The 13,568-nt window shown below is 36.1% G+C and overlaps 1 protein-coding gene across 2 annotated transcripts in view; it reads right to left on the reverse strand.

The window, feature by feature from the left end:
- The window catches only part of LOC136029363 (cytosolic carboxypeptidase 6-like), a 121,963-nt gene that overhangs the window by 81,256 nt on the left and 27,139 nt on the right, over positions 1 to 13,568 (reverse strand). The window contains exons 1-3 of one of the 2 annotated variants that reach the window (XM_065707679.1): positions 11,765 to 11,836; positions 4,570 to 4,689; positions 296 to 420 (exon numbers count right to left, since the gene is read on the reverse strand). In XM_065707679.1, coding sequence (XP_065563751.1) covers positions 296 to 420; positions 4,570 to 4,689; positions 11,765 to 11,816 — 297 coding nt within the window. In that variant the 5' untranslated portion in view covers positions 11,817 to 11,836. Of the gene's footprint in view, positions 1 to 295; positions 421 to 4,569; positions 4,690 to 11,764; positions 11,837 to 13,568 lie in introns of those variants that run through there. The other variant, XM_065707688.1, reaches the window with a different exon arrangement.

The following is a 13,568-nucleotide window of genomic DNA, read 5'->3' on the forward strand; positions in this document are numbered from 1 at the left end:
AAACACATCATATTTTTTTTGTCAAAGAACAAAACATATATCAAAATTAGTCAAATAACAAGCTAATTTTATTCTATTCTGAGAGCCTTTTTTCCAATATCAAAATTCCTTTGGAGGAGGAGAGAAGGAGGGAGCTTCCGTACCACGGACCTCACCCCGGTAGAAACACCTCTACATAAGCACAATACAATATATATATATATATATATATATATATATATATATATATATATATATATATATATATATATATATATATATATATATATATATATATAGTTGACACCTACCTTACCTGGTCATTCCTAACATTGTCAACAGTAAAGTTGAACCAAAACCGAAACCTCGGGTTGCAAGAATCAGAACGAATGAAAAGATCAAACTCGTATTCATTTATATGGTTAATACGGCCAAGGTTTCCTGAAAATATTTGGATGTTAATGCATGTCTGCTAAAAAGTTTAATTTGCACCATATATTTAACCACAGTGGATCTGTATTTGCCAATAGTTTGCTCATTAATTGGTTTAACAGGGTAAAAAAGATGGGGGTCATGAGCCCCTATAAGGAAAAACAAATATACAATTTACATTTACATACAGAAAGTAGCGCTTTCTCGTGAGAAGTAATAGTGATAGACGTTGTGCTTCCATTTCGTAGCTTTAATCTACAATACCGGCCTTTTTCATGAAACCCTTCCATAATAATTACTAGCCTCCCAACAACTCAAGTTTTACACGTTATAGGAAATGCTGAAGCTATGCTAGAAGTGTTTTTAGAAAATAAAAGAGCAGATATTTTTAGCAAACGAGATAACTTACTAGGGAATTTTTCTTCTCTTAATGTAACTTAATAGTCCAATCCGTCATGTCTGAATAAAATTCAGTCATTTTCCTAACGAAGTGTTTTGAGTTCTTGTTGCTTCCGTTATGACCAATTGGGCTGAATTTGACACTTCTCAAATAAGAAGTTTCAAATAGCAGTTGCATAACTAGGATTGTAATTTTGAGATTAAATTAAGTTTTTTTTTCTAGGAGGCTATGACTCTTGAAAACTAGCAATTTTTTTCAGTGATTATGCAAACAGAAAATCCCTAATTAATACAATTTTATACAGCTCCAGATACGCGAGCAAATTACCTTCGGTGACTACCAACTGTAGTTGTTTATTTCTAGTGCCATAGAAGACATGTAGAACAAACATTTAGAAAAGTCTTTCTAACATCGTCCAAAAATGATCATTTTTTTAGTATGCTCTAGCCAGTAATTCTTAAAAATGGCAAAGAAAAATATTCAAATCATGTGGAGCACCCACTCCTACAGTAAACGTAAAATAGGTAAGTTGCAAAAAGTAACCCATTTCCTGGAAAGTTCTTAGTTTTTAAACCACCATATTTTCTTCTTTCTAGAAACCCATAAATTATTTTTCTTTCACAAAGAAATAAAACACAAAATATATGGCATTAATACAACACGGCTTGCCCATAACAGTAAGAACCTTGTCCTCCGATAATAAATATTAAAAACACTATGAATCTTAAAAGTGTTTAGACGTTAACAGAAGAAATTTGGCGTCTTTATTTAGCGGAAAACTGTTAACAGTGAAAGTTGTTTGCTATGACTATAAATCCTTATAAATTACAATTAGAAAGTTTAATGTGGAGTCACTAGAGGCACGTCAGCGCTTAGTTGCCTACGCTCTTCCTATGAATCCATGACCACACAAAAAAAAACTACACAAAGTTACAATAAAACAGAGAACAAGAAAAAAAGAAAATAAAAGGTGATGCCCATTACGGGAAAAAACTTACAATGCAACCATGTTTAGTTTAATAGATTCCATTTCTTTAAGATATCCAATAAAGTTGTTTTTGGTCCTGACAATCTTTCTAATCGGGTTCTAGCAGATGTGGAAAAATTTCTTCTGGATTTTCTTCGGTTAATGCAACAATTGATCCTTTTCACGAGACTTTGTATTAAGCGAAAACATTTTATTCTTGTGGCCTTAAATTTCTAGCTCTGGGGGGGGGTGGAGGTACTACATTACCCAAATTTTCTTCCCTGTTTTTCTTATACCTGTATTTTGACTTATATTCTCCTAGCAAATTAGCTTTTAGACGTAATGGTCCCATCAGTACCTATCAGACGGACTACCATAACGTTAATGCAAGTACTCATGTAAGCAGTATGTAAGTGCTCATTACTTTAACAATTTTCCGGCTAACCAAATCTAGCAGCCAACATAATCAATTTTAGATAGTTTTAAATTCCTTAGGTACCAAAATGAGCAAATTTTGGCGCTAAAATTAGATCCATAAAGGCCTGATCCGAATACCTAAGCAACGACTTTAGTTTTACTGAGAAGTACTTGGATATAAATACTTTGGGTTCTATTTATTTATTAGTTTTTCCATCCTATTTTTCTTTTTATCATGTTTCATTGTTTCTTTCGGAGTAAACTTATCTTCCTTTTTATCTTTGCCAAAATTATTAGTTATCTCATAGACAACAACAAAAAAAATGTGTATGTGCATAAAGAATGTAAAAATATTGTTGATATCAAACAGTTCGTGGTAACGAACTGTAGTAAGGAGCGACCCGGCTCAATAGTAACCAAAACTGAAAAAAATTGAATTTTGATATCGATAGCTACATCAAAAGAATCGCATTTTAATGCTGATTTTAAATAAATAAGTTTCATCAAGTTTATTCTTACCCATCAAAAGTTACGAGCCTGAGAAAATTTGCCTTATTTAGGAAAATAGGGGGAAACACCCCCTAAAAGTCGTAGGATCTTAACAAAAATGACACCATCAGATTCAGCGTATCAGAGAACCATACTGTAGAAGTTTCAAGCTCCTATCTACAAAAATGTGGAATTTTGTATTTTTTGCCAGAAGACAAATCACGGGTGCGTGTTTATTTGTTTTTTTTTTTTTTTTTTTTTCTTCTTCTTTTCCCCAGGGGTCATCGTATCGACCAAGTTGTCCTATAATGTCGCAAGAGGGCTCATTCTAACGGAAATGAAAAGTTCTAGTGCCCTTTTTAAGTGACTAAAAAAATTGGAGGGCATCTAGGCCCCCTCCCACGCTCATTTTTTTCCCAAAGTCAACGGATCAAAATTTTGAGATAGCCATTTTGTTCAGCATAGTCTAAAATCATAATAACTATGTCTTTGGGGATGACTTACTCCCCCACAATCCCTGGGGGAGGGGCTGCAAGTTAAAAACTTTGACCATTGTTTACATATAGTAATGGTTATTTGGAAGTGTACAGACGTTTTCAGGGGGATTTTATTTTGTTTGGGGTTGGGCTGAGGAGAGGGGGCTATGTTGGAGAATCTTTCCTTGGAGGAATCTGTCATGGGGGAAGAAAAATTCAATGACAAGGGCGCAGGATTCCCTAGCATTACTATAAGAAAACAATGAAAAATAAACATGAAAACGTTTTTTCAAATGAAAGGAAGAAGTAGCATTGAAACTTAAAACGAACAGAGATTATTACGCATATGAGGGGTTCTAAAAATACTTTAGCATAAAGAGCGAGGTATTTAGGAGGAGATAAATACCTTGCTCTTTATGCTAAAGTATTTTTAGTAACTTCAACTATTTATTCTAGGGCCTTTCTGATTCAGGGGTCAATCTTAAAGAATTGGGACAAAACTTACGATTTAGTGTAAAGAGTGAGGTATTAACGAGGGTACAAACCCCCTCGTATACATAATAAAAATATAAGGTTATTAAAGTTTGTTACGTAAGTTAATTCTTAAGTTACGTATATTTTTTACTAATAAAAACGTTCGTTAAAAATTAAAAGTTCTAGTTGCCTTTTTAAGTAACCGAAAAATTGGAGGGCAACTAGGCCTCCTTCTCCACCCCTTATTTCTCAAAAATGTCTGATCAAAACTAAGAGAAAGCCATTTAGCCAAAAAAAGAATTAATATACAAATTTCATTTTAATAATTTATGTGCGGAGAGCCAAAACCAAACATGCATTAATTCAAAAACGTTCAGAAATTAAATAAAAAAAAACTAATTTTTTTAGCTGAAAGTAAGGAGCGACATTAAAACTTAAAACGAACAGAAATTACTCCGTATATGAAATGAGTTGTCCCCTCCGCAATCCCTCGCTCTTTACGCTAAAGTTTGACTCTGCCACAATTCTACTTTTTAAAACAATTTAAAGCCTTAGCGTAAAGAGCGAGGGATTGCGGAGGGGACAACTCATTTCATATACGGAGTAATTTCTGTTCGTTTTAAGTTTTAATGTCGCTCCTTACTTTCAGCTAAAAAAATTAGTTTTTTTTTATTTAATTTCATAGAAGAGTTTTTGCACTTTTTTCATATGATATTTTTTTTGGCATGCGTCTGTAACCTAAAAACGGAAGCTGATTTGAGGCAAATACGCATCTTTAAATAGATTCAAGATCAGTGGTATAACTGAATTTCTGGCGGTAAAGAAGTTTTGGTTCATGAAAGGGGTAAATCCTTTCTCTTTTGGCTTTGAAAATCCAACAAAACGGCGAGAGTAAACCGTAAAGTAGCTTGAAATCGCTATACAAAAATATCTACCTGACTCAAAAGAAGCATCGAAACAAAGATGACCACGTTTAGCCTTTCCTGTATGTCCTGCTGGCCTTAAAACTAACCGGGCAACATTTCCTGTGCTAATATCCTCATCGCTATCAGTTTCTGAAAATAAAGACAATGAAAAGCATTTAAAATTTTAGATGTACAGAGAACATAGAGAGGGACTGCCATCTTAAACTGCCAAAAGAACAAAGATCCACTGGCACCTGTTGCCTCGGGTGAGCAAACCGGTATTTCAAATTGTTTAAAAGACCAACATTATTTTCAAGCATAGTAGAATGGTTTAGGGGGGGGGTATAATGTCATGTTATCATATTGAACTATCCCTTAGCCTAGAGGGTATGGTGTAAAAATGCATTACTGCACAAAGTTATCTTTAGACTGAATTTTGCTGGAAAGACAATTCTTACAGAAGGCGTATAATTTATGGATGACACTTAAGACCCTAAATCTTGGGGCTTTTCAAAATGATTTAGAGAAACAGTGGAGTTTTACTGTAGCAAATATCTTAAGTTCCAATGAATAAATCATGAATCAAGTTGGCATAATCCCAAAACCTGACAGATTAAACTCAACAAGCTGCAGCACTTTTTTTTTTACAACGTTTACAGCATATTTTTCTTCAAATTAATGATTTTTATAGTAAATTAAACAAAAAACAATGATTTTTAAATGAAAGTAAAGAGTGACATTCAAGCTTAATATGAGTTGAAATTGATTCACTGTAAGGTGGGCAGCCACCTCCTTAGCCCCTCATTCTTTATGCTGAAGTTTTGTAGTGCTATGCTGAAAGCGTTTATGAGTGCAACATGTACAGTTAAGGTGTAATTTTAAGGATTTTCTTCACCGATTGTCTTTTAAGATATTTGAACGGAAAATTTCTTCGTTGAAAGGAAATTCACATCAATAAGCTCTTCCATTCTTAAGATATCGTGAAAAATTCTTATTATACCATTCCATTTGCCCTTGTTTCAGTGGTTGTTCTTAAAACATCGAGGACAAAGTAGGACGTCATAATATGGAGCAGAGGGCTAATTAGGGAGGGCCCGCATAAAATATGGCTGAATTTCTGTTTGATTTAATTTATAGTAGCTTCTGAGCTATGATTTGAAAAAAAAATATTTATTTTTATTTTATTTATATACTTGTTTTATAACATCATAACCTAGGGTTACCCTAATTACGAGGGGGTAGCACCCCCCTCAAGCCCTACTCTTTATAAGAAATATTCAACTTTGCAGAGCAATGCTTTGAGAAAAGGAGCATATTTGGTTACGTGTTTTTTGAAACAAAACCAACTATCGTGTCCTCAATAAAAGGGGAATATCGCCCCTCAGCGCTTCCTGGAGCATTTAACACAGCAAGCTTGAAAATATGAACTTTATACGCTTACTTGGAGCTACGGTGCCCCTTCCCATAGGAAAGTTAGTTTATCGGTCAACGCCATAATACATGGTCTGCAACTGTGCGATTCTCTATTGCCCTTACTTTTATTTGATAAATGGTCTATAATCAGCGATGACCAATTTTGCTTATTGACTGCATTCATGCTTAGGAATGAATAGTATATATTATGCCAGCATTGGCTCTGAGATTAGGAGGATAAATAAAAACTTTTTCAATAGTTCGCCGAAATTTTGCCAGAATAGCATTTTAGTCCCGTTCGAATGCGTTCGAATGTAGCACTCTCCAATGATATTATGTCTGTTATCACTTAAAAAGGGCACTAGATCCTAAAATATTTGTCCGAATGAATCCTAGTTTATTAATCTATGACTACGGAAAGTGGATGGTTATTTGCAAGACCGCCCTTCTCTGGAAAAAAACAAATTTTTTATTTCGTAAGAAAGGCCTTAGGAAATTGATTGCATATTTTCTATCAAGGTGGTCCTATTTTTTGGAAGTTTAATTCCTTTTCCTAAAATTTTGCAAGTTTGCGTGTAACTGAACCACCGTGTAACTGAACCCCAAGCAACTGAACCACCGTGTAAATAATCTCCCGTGCAACTGAATGTCTTTGTAACTGAACCCTGTGTAACTAAGCCCCCGTGCAACTGAACGCTCAGGCAACTAAACCCCCACGCAACTGAACCACCGTGCATCTGAACTCCGTGCAACTGAACCCTCGCCCAACTCAACCCATTTAACTGAGCTCCTGTTTAACTGAACCCCCGTATATACGACCCCCCGTGTAACTGAACCCTCGTGCAACTAAAACCCGTGCAACTGAACCACTGTATAGCTGAACCCCCGTTTAACTGATCCCCCGCGGAACTGAATCCTCGTGTAACTGAACCCTCGTGCAACTGAACCACCGTTCTCAGTCTTTTTAGTATTCTACATATATAAGGCAATATCACTGGGTAAAACACAAGTTAGAATCTTTACATGTTCAACCTTGTTGGAATTGTTTGTTTTGAAAGTCATGGTATAAAAGCCTGTCGAGAGGATTCATAAAAAAGCTCGGTTTGCTTATCACAAAATCAAAGAAAATCGGTCATTACAGACCATTAAAGCGAGATTTATTTCTCTTTTCTAATGTTTGTTTATGTTTTTCGTCTGTGCCCTGTCAATGTTGGAAAACGCCCCCCCCACACACACAAAATTTCCCGCCACCTGTAAAATACCCACCACCATCCCTCCCGCGGCTGGTTGGTTTCTAGTCAGTTTTGGCTTATAAAAAAAACGACAAGATATCTCGATTTCTGATCAAAGGAGCATCCTCCGAATTTTTTATGACCATGAGGCGGAGGTGGGGATGAGGAAGGGGCAATATCCCTCTTATACGGAAATAATTCTGCTCATTTTGGGGCATAATATTTCATTTCTCACAATAATAGGGTAGACCAGAAATAGTTCCAGAAATCAAGAGGGATTAAATATCAATTCCATATTTTTGTATGTTTTTAATTTTTTTTCCACTAAAAAAAAATAGCCCCCCAAACAAAAGTCCTGGATACGGCGCTGGGGATTTTATATCAATTTCTACCTCTACCCTCCCTTAGAACTAATTCTATATTTATCTGAAGGCCCATGGAGAGTTGGAATATTTTGGTTTTAAAATGCACAATTTGAGGCATTTCCCTCCCTAACTACAAAACAATCATAGAACCCCACTTGGAGGTTTAAAGCCCCTATACGCAAATGTTTGGAATTGAATTTTCCTAAGACTGTGAAATTTGTATAGACCTTAAAAATATTCTGGCTAGTTTGGGAGGGATAGATATGCCTCAAAAGGTGCATTTTAATACCAAAACATTCCAAGTCTCATTTATCTTTCGGGCAAATATTAAATTAGTTCAAAGAAAGAGACAAGAGGAGGGTGGAGATAGCGATCAATGTGGAGCCCTCAGGGCCGTACTCAGGACTTTGGTTTGGGGGATGGTTTCTCCTCAAATCAAATATCTATTGTTTGATCCAAGCCTCTCTTAAATGTGGTCGAGGCTACTAATCCTTCCTTCAACTTCCTTTTTTTGCACCCAAGTTTAAGATTTGTAGAACAAACCTTCGATAATGAAAACCATCCCAAAAAAAAGCATCTACGCAAATATTTGTTAGAAGGGGGTCTGAATTATCGAAAATTAAATATAGGGTCATCGTTCCCATGGTTTTGAGGTCAGTTTTCGACCTCCTTCTATGTTTATCTGGAGGACCACGGAGCATTAAATAATTTGGGCATCAAACTCACTTTCCAAGGCTTCAGGCACACACACCAAATGACTGTATTAACTATTTATTTCGTATGGACTACGTCAAATTTTAAGAAGAACTATCTTGCTATGCAACATTACTTCCTAGAAAAGTGAAAGCTGATTTTAAACCAACTGGTTATTTCTGAGTTTTCATTCCATCGCATTTTGCTGTCGTACGCCACAAAACGGCAGATAGCGCCTATTAACTGCGAACGATTGTAGAACAATCCTTCGATAATGAAAAACATCCCTAAAAAACGCATCTATACAAATATTTGTTAGAAGGGGGGTCTGAAATATCAAAGATAAAATATAGGGTTCTTGTTCTCATGGTTTCGAGGTCAATTTTCGACCTCCTTCTATGTTTATCTGGAGGACCAGGGAGCATCAAAAAATTTGGGCATCAAACTCACTTTTCAAAACCCTCATTTGGTATGAACTACGTCAAATTTTAAAAAGAACTATGTTGCTGTGTAACATTACTCCAAAGAAAAATGGAAACTGATTTTAACCTAGTGGCTATTTCTGAGTTTTCTTTCCATTGTATTTTTGCTGTATCACACCACAAAACGGTAGAAAGCGCCCATTAAATGCGGGACTATCTTCGTTGCTTCTTAAAGAGGATGTACGAATTTTTGATTTTCGCTCGACTATGTCTTATCTCGATGTTTTAGGACCATTTGTTCCACATGAATATCCATTTAGAAAAAAAAAATAACAAATAAACACGCATCCGTGATCATCCTCCTTAGAAAATTCGAAATTTTTCAGTTCTTAGTTAGGGGGTTAAACCCTCTTCAATAGTATTCACTGATATGATGGTGCAATTTTTGTCAAGGTCACTTGAATTTTCGAGTGTGTTTTCCTCCTTTCTCGACGGTCAGGCAAATTTTCTCAGCCTTGTAACCTTTGCTGGGTGACTGCAAACTTAATTAGCTTCAGGTAGCCTAATTCGAATCGCTGTAAAATCAAATTCTTTCGATCCAGGTATTATTATCAAACTACTTTTTTTAAGTTTTGGGTACATATTAGCACAAGTCGCTCCTTACTTAAATTTCGTTTCCAGAACTGTTTTACCAATAGAAATCAATACCCATGAACGGGAATATGTAATAAAAAACAAGAGCTAATAGCTCATATGGCACTTGTGACGAGGCAAGAAGAGCTAAGAGCCAAGAGCTCATATGGTATGAGCTCTAACAAAATTCTAAGAATCAATAGATTGATTTAAAAGGAAAATCACAGGCTTAATGCCGGTCAGGATTTAAAGTAAGAGCTCTGGTCCTTCTAAATATCAAAATTCATTAAGATCCGATCACCCACTCGTAAGTTAAAAATACCTAATTTTTTTAATTTGTCCCCTCCCAATAGCCCCAAGATGGTCGAATCTGGGAAAACGACTTTATCAAGTCAATTTTTGCAGCTCCCTGACACGCCTACCAATTTTCATCGTCCTAGCACGTCCAGAAGCACCAAACTCACCAAATCACTGAACCCCTCCCCCCAACTCCCCTAAGAAGAGCGAAACCGGTACGGTTACGTCAATCGCGTATCAAGGACATTTGCTTATTCTATCCACTAAGCTTCATCCCGATTCCTCCACTCCAAGTGTTTTCCAAAATTTTCCCCTCCAACTCCCCCCAATGTCAAAAGATCTGGTCGGGATTTTAAATAAGAGCTCTGAGACATGAATCCCTTCTAAATATCAAATTTCACAAGGATCCGATCACCTATTCCTAAGATAAAAATACCCCAATTTTCACGTTTTCCAAAAATTCCGGTTTCCCCCTCCAACTCCCCCCCAATGTCACAGGATCTGGTCGGAATTAGAATTAGAGCTTTAAAGCACAAGATCCTTCTAAATATCAAATTTTATTAAGATCTAGTCACCCTTTCGTAAGTTACAAATACCTCATTTTTCCAAATTACCCCCCCCCCAACACCACCAAAGAGAGCAGATCTGGTCCGGTTATGTCAGTCACGTATCTTAGACATGTTTTTATTCTTCCCATCCAGTTTCATCCTGATCTCTCCGCTTAAAGTATTTTCTAAGATTTTCGGTCCCCCCCAACTGCCCCCCCCCCAATGATGCTGGATCCGGTTGAGATTTAAAATAAGAGATCTTATTCGAGGTCCTTCTAAATATGAAGTTTCATGAAGATCCGATCACTCCTTCGTAAGTTAAAAATACGTCATTTTTTCTAATTTTTCAGAATTAACCCCCCCCCCAATAGAGCAGATCCGTTCCAATTATGTAAATCACGTATCTAAGACTTCTGTTTATTTTTCCCACCAAGTTTCATCCCGATCCCTCCAATCTAAGCGTTTTCAATGATTTTAGATTTCCCCACCCCAAACTCCCCTCCAATGTCACCAGATCCAGTCGGGATTTAAAATAATAGCTTTGAGACACGATGTCCTTCTAAATATCAAATTTCATTGAAATCCGATCACCTGTTCGTAAGTTAAAAATACCTCATTTTTTCTAATTTTTCATAATTAACCCCTCCCCCCAACTACCCCAAAGAGAGCGGATCCGCTCCGGTTATGTCAATCATGTATCTAGGACTTGTGCTTATTTTTCCCACCAAGTTTCATCCCGATCCCTCCACTCGAAGTGTTTTCCAACATTTAGGTTCCCTCCTCCCAACTCCCCCCAAAGTCACCAGACCCGGTCGGGATTTAAAATAACAGCTCTGAGACACGATATCCTTCCAAACATCAAATTTCATTAAGATCTGATCAACCGTTCGTAAGTTGAAAATACTTCATTTTTTCTATTTTTTTCCGAATTAACGGGCCCCCTCTCCTCCGCCCCCCAGATATTCGAATCGGGAAAACGCATATTTCTAATTTAATTTGGTCCGGTCCCTGATACGCCTGACAAGTTTCATCGTCCTAGCTTACCTGGAAGTGCCTAAAGTAGCAAAACCGGAACCGACAGACCGACAGACACACCGACAGACCGACAGAATTTGCGATTGCTATATGTCACTTGGTTAGTACCAAGTGCCATAAAAAAGCAGAGGACGTTTAGACCCAAGTAGGCAAAAAAGTTCCTGTCCTTTCAAGGAGTCAATAACCTGTATATGACATATAGGAAAAAATGCTTTGATTTTGTTATTTTGGTACTAATGTATTATACCACCAATGCTCAAGAAGTGAGTTCAGGTCAATTCTAGTGAAAAATACCAAAACACGAGAAAATATAATACTTTAGAAACAAATTTGGGATATATGTTTGCATATTAAGGGGGTGGGGGTAATCTAACTTAAACCCCCTCCCTTATATACAAATATACAACCCAAATTACTTAATTCCAATGTATTTTGTCATCCACAACTTTTTTTTCCAGTGAGCGTAAGCTAATTGTTTCTCGATACAGACAGATAAAATTGGTTTATTCTCGAGTTCTAAACAGCGTAAACTTGAGAGTTGGCGGTGTAATACACAATTACAGTTATATTGAATATTTGGATCCTACCATCCTTTTGTTTATACAGAAGAACATGCTCAAGTGGATCTACAGCTTGCATAATGCAGGATGTACCCGAGGCGGGTGTTCAACCACAAAGTAGAAAGTAAGTCGTTATTAAAACATCCTGTCTTGTTTGAAGATATTTTTGATGAATTGTTTTCAGTAATAAACCGAAGATTTTGATAACAAAGATCTGGTCTACTTGTCAAACTATTCTAATAAATATGCGGACATGATAGAATATTAAGTCCTTGTTTATTACTACACTGCTTAAAACACGAAACTGAACTACTGCGATTTCCTGACCTATCAGCTCTGTATAAAAACCTGGAAACTGCAGCTGCGCTGAACAAGTGATCAAGTCATCATATTTCGCTTAATTTCCTACATTATATCTTTGAAAGCCCAGAACAACTGGTATATACAGTTTGGTAGATTCATCAGTTTTTATTAGGGCTGAAATTAAATATCCTAATAACGACATTGATAACATACAAACAAGAGATAAATGTCGACACCCAAAGACTTAAACTCCTAAATTTTCAGTGCCTCACGCAATATAGTCGCATCAATTTGTGATCAGGTAACTAAGAATGAAAATCAACACGAAAATTATTTACTCTGCTTCTAATTCCCATTGCGTGTCACTATCTGAAAGATATAGCACAACAACCTCACTAAAGTAAAACAGTTCGAAATAGGGATAATACCTTTTTATTGACAGTGAATAGATATAAAATTATTTAACTGGATATTGAGTTTTACTGCTGATGATGAACACTGTATATGTGTTCGAAATATCCAGATAAATAATTTTATATCTATTTACTGTCAATAAAAAGGTATCACCCCTATTTTGAACTGTTTTACTTTCGTCATGGAAAGGCAGTGCGGTCTTCGAAGTTCAACAACCTCACTGTTTAATTAATTTAAAAAAACTTTTTTACTGAAAAAGTTTTTCAAAATTAAGTATAGAGCCACATTAAAACAAAAATGAGGAAAAATAAAGTCAAATAATTTTTCAAGCGTAAAACTACCAAAAATGCTTATCAAACAGTTCGTGGTAACGAACAAGTTTGATCAAGTCAGATCAATAGTAAGTTGATGCAGTAAGCTGACAGTGATTGTTTTATGAATTACCGACAAAATGTCTCTGTTGTCGGCCGGTCGACCAAGAACCTTCATTTGAATTTATTTCAAGAAAGGTATATTCAGATCACCCACAAGGAGCATACTGGATGATCTTGAAATGCTTCTTAATTCACCTCTTAATTTAGTGATTTCCTTTTAATTTAGGAGCCAGTTTTTTTGAAAGAAAAATTAATTGCCACCAATGCTTCTAATTACATTACACGTATTATTTTACTATGAATGCTTCTAATTGCTCCTAATTATACATTTAATTGTAATTTAGTTATTGATAACAATAGGTCATATTACGGTTTAAATTGGCTCCTTTCTTTATCGTGACTGAACATAGGCCTAAAGTTTGCAATTTTGGCCACTCGATTGCCATTTTTCTTTTCTTCTTCTTCTCCTGTTTTGGCACAAACACATCACGACAGAATGAGAAAACTCAAAAAATAATAAATAGATCAATTTAAAACAGTTCGTGGTAACGAACTGTAGTAAGGAGCGACCCGGCTCAATAGTAACCAAAGCTCTTTTTTTCCCAGGGGTGATAGAATCGACCCGGTGGTCCTAGAATCTTGCGAGAGTGCTCATTCTAACGAAAATGAACAGTTCTAGTGTCCTTTTCAAGTGACCAAAAAAATTAGAGGGCACCTAGGCCCCCTCCCGCACTACTTAT

The sequence above is a fragment of the Artemia franciscana genome, chromosome 1, assembly GCF_032884065.1.
Source record: "Artemia franciscana chromosome 1, ASM3288406v1, whole genome shotgun sequence".
Classification (NCBI taxonomy): Eukaryota; Metazoa; Arthropoda; class Branchiopoda; order Anostraca; family Artemiidae; genus Artemia; species Artemia franciscana.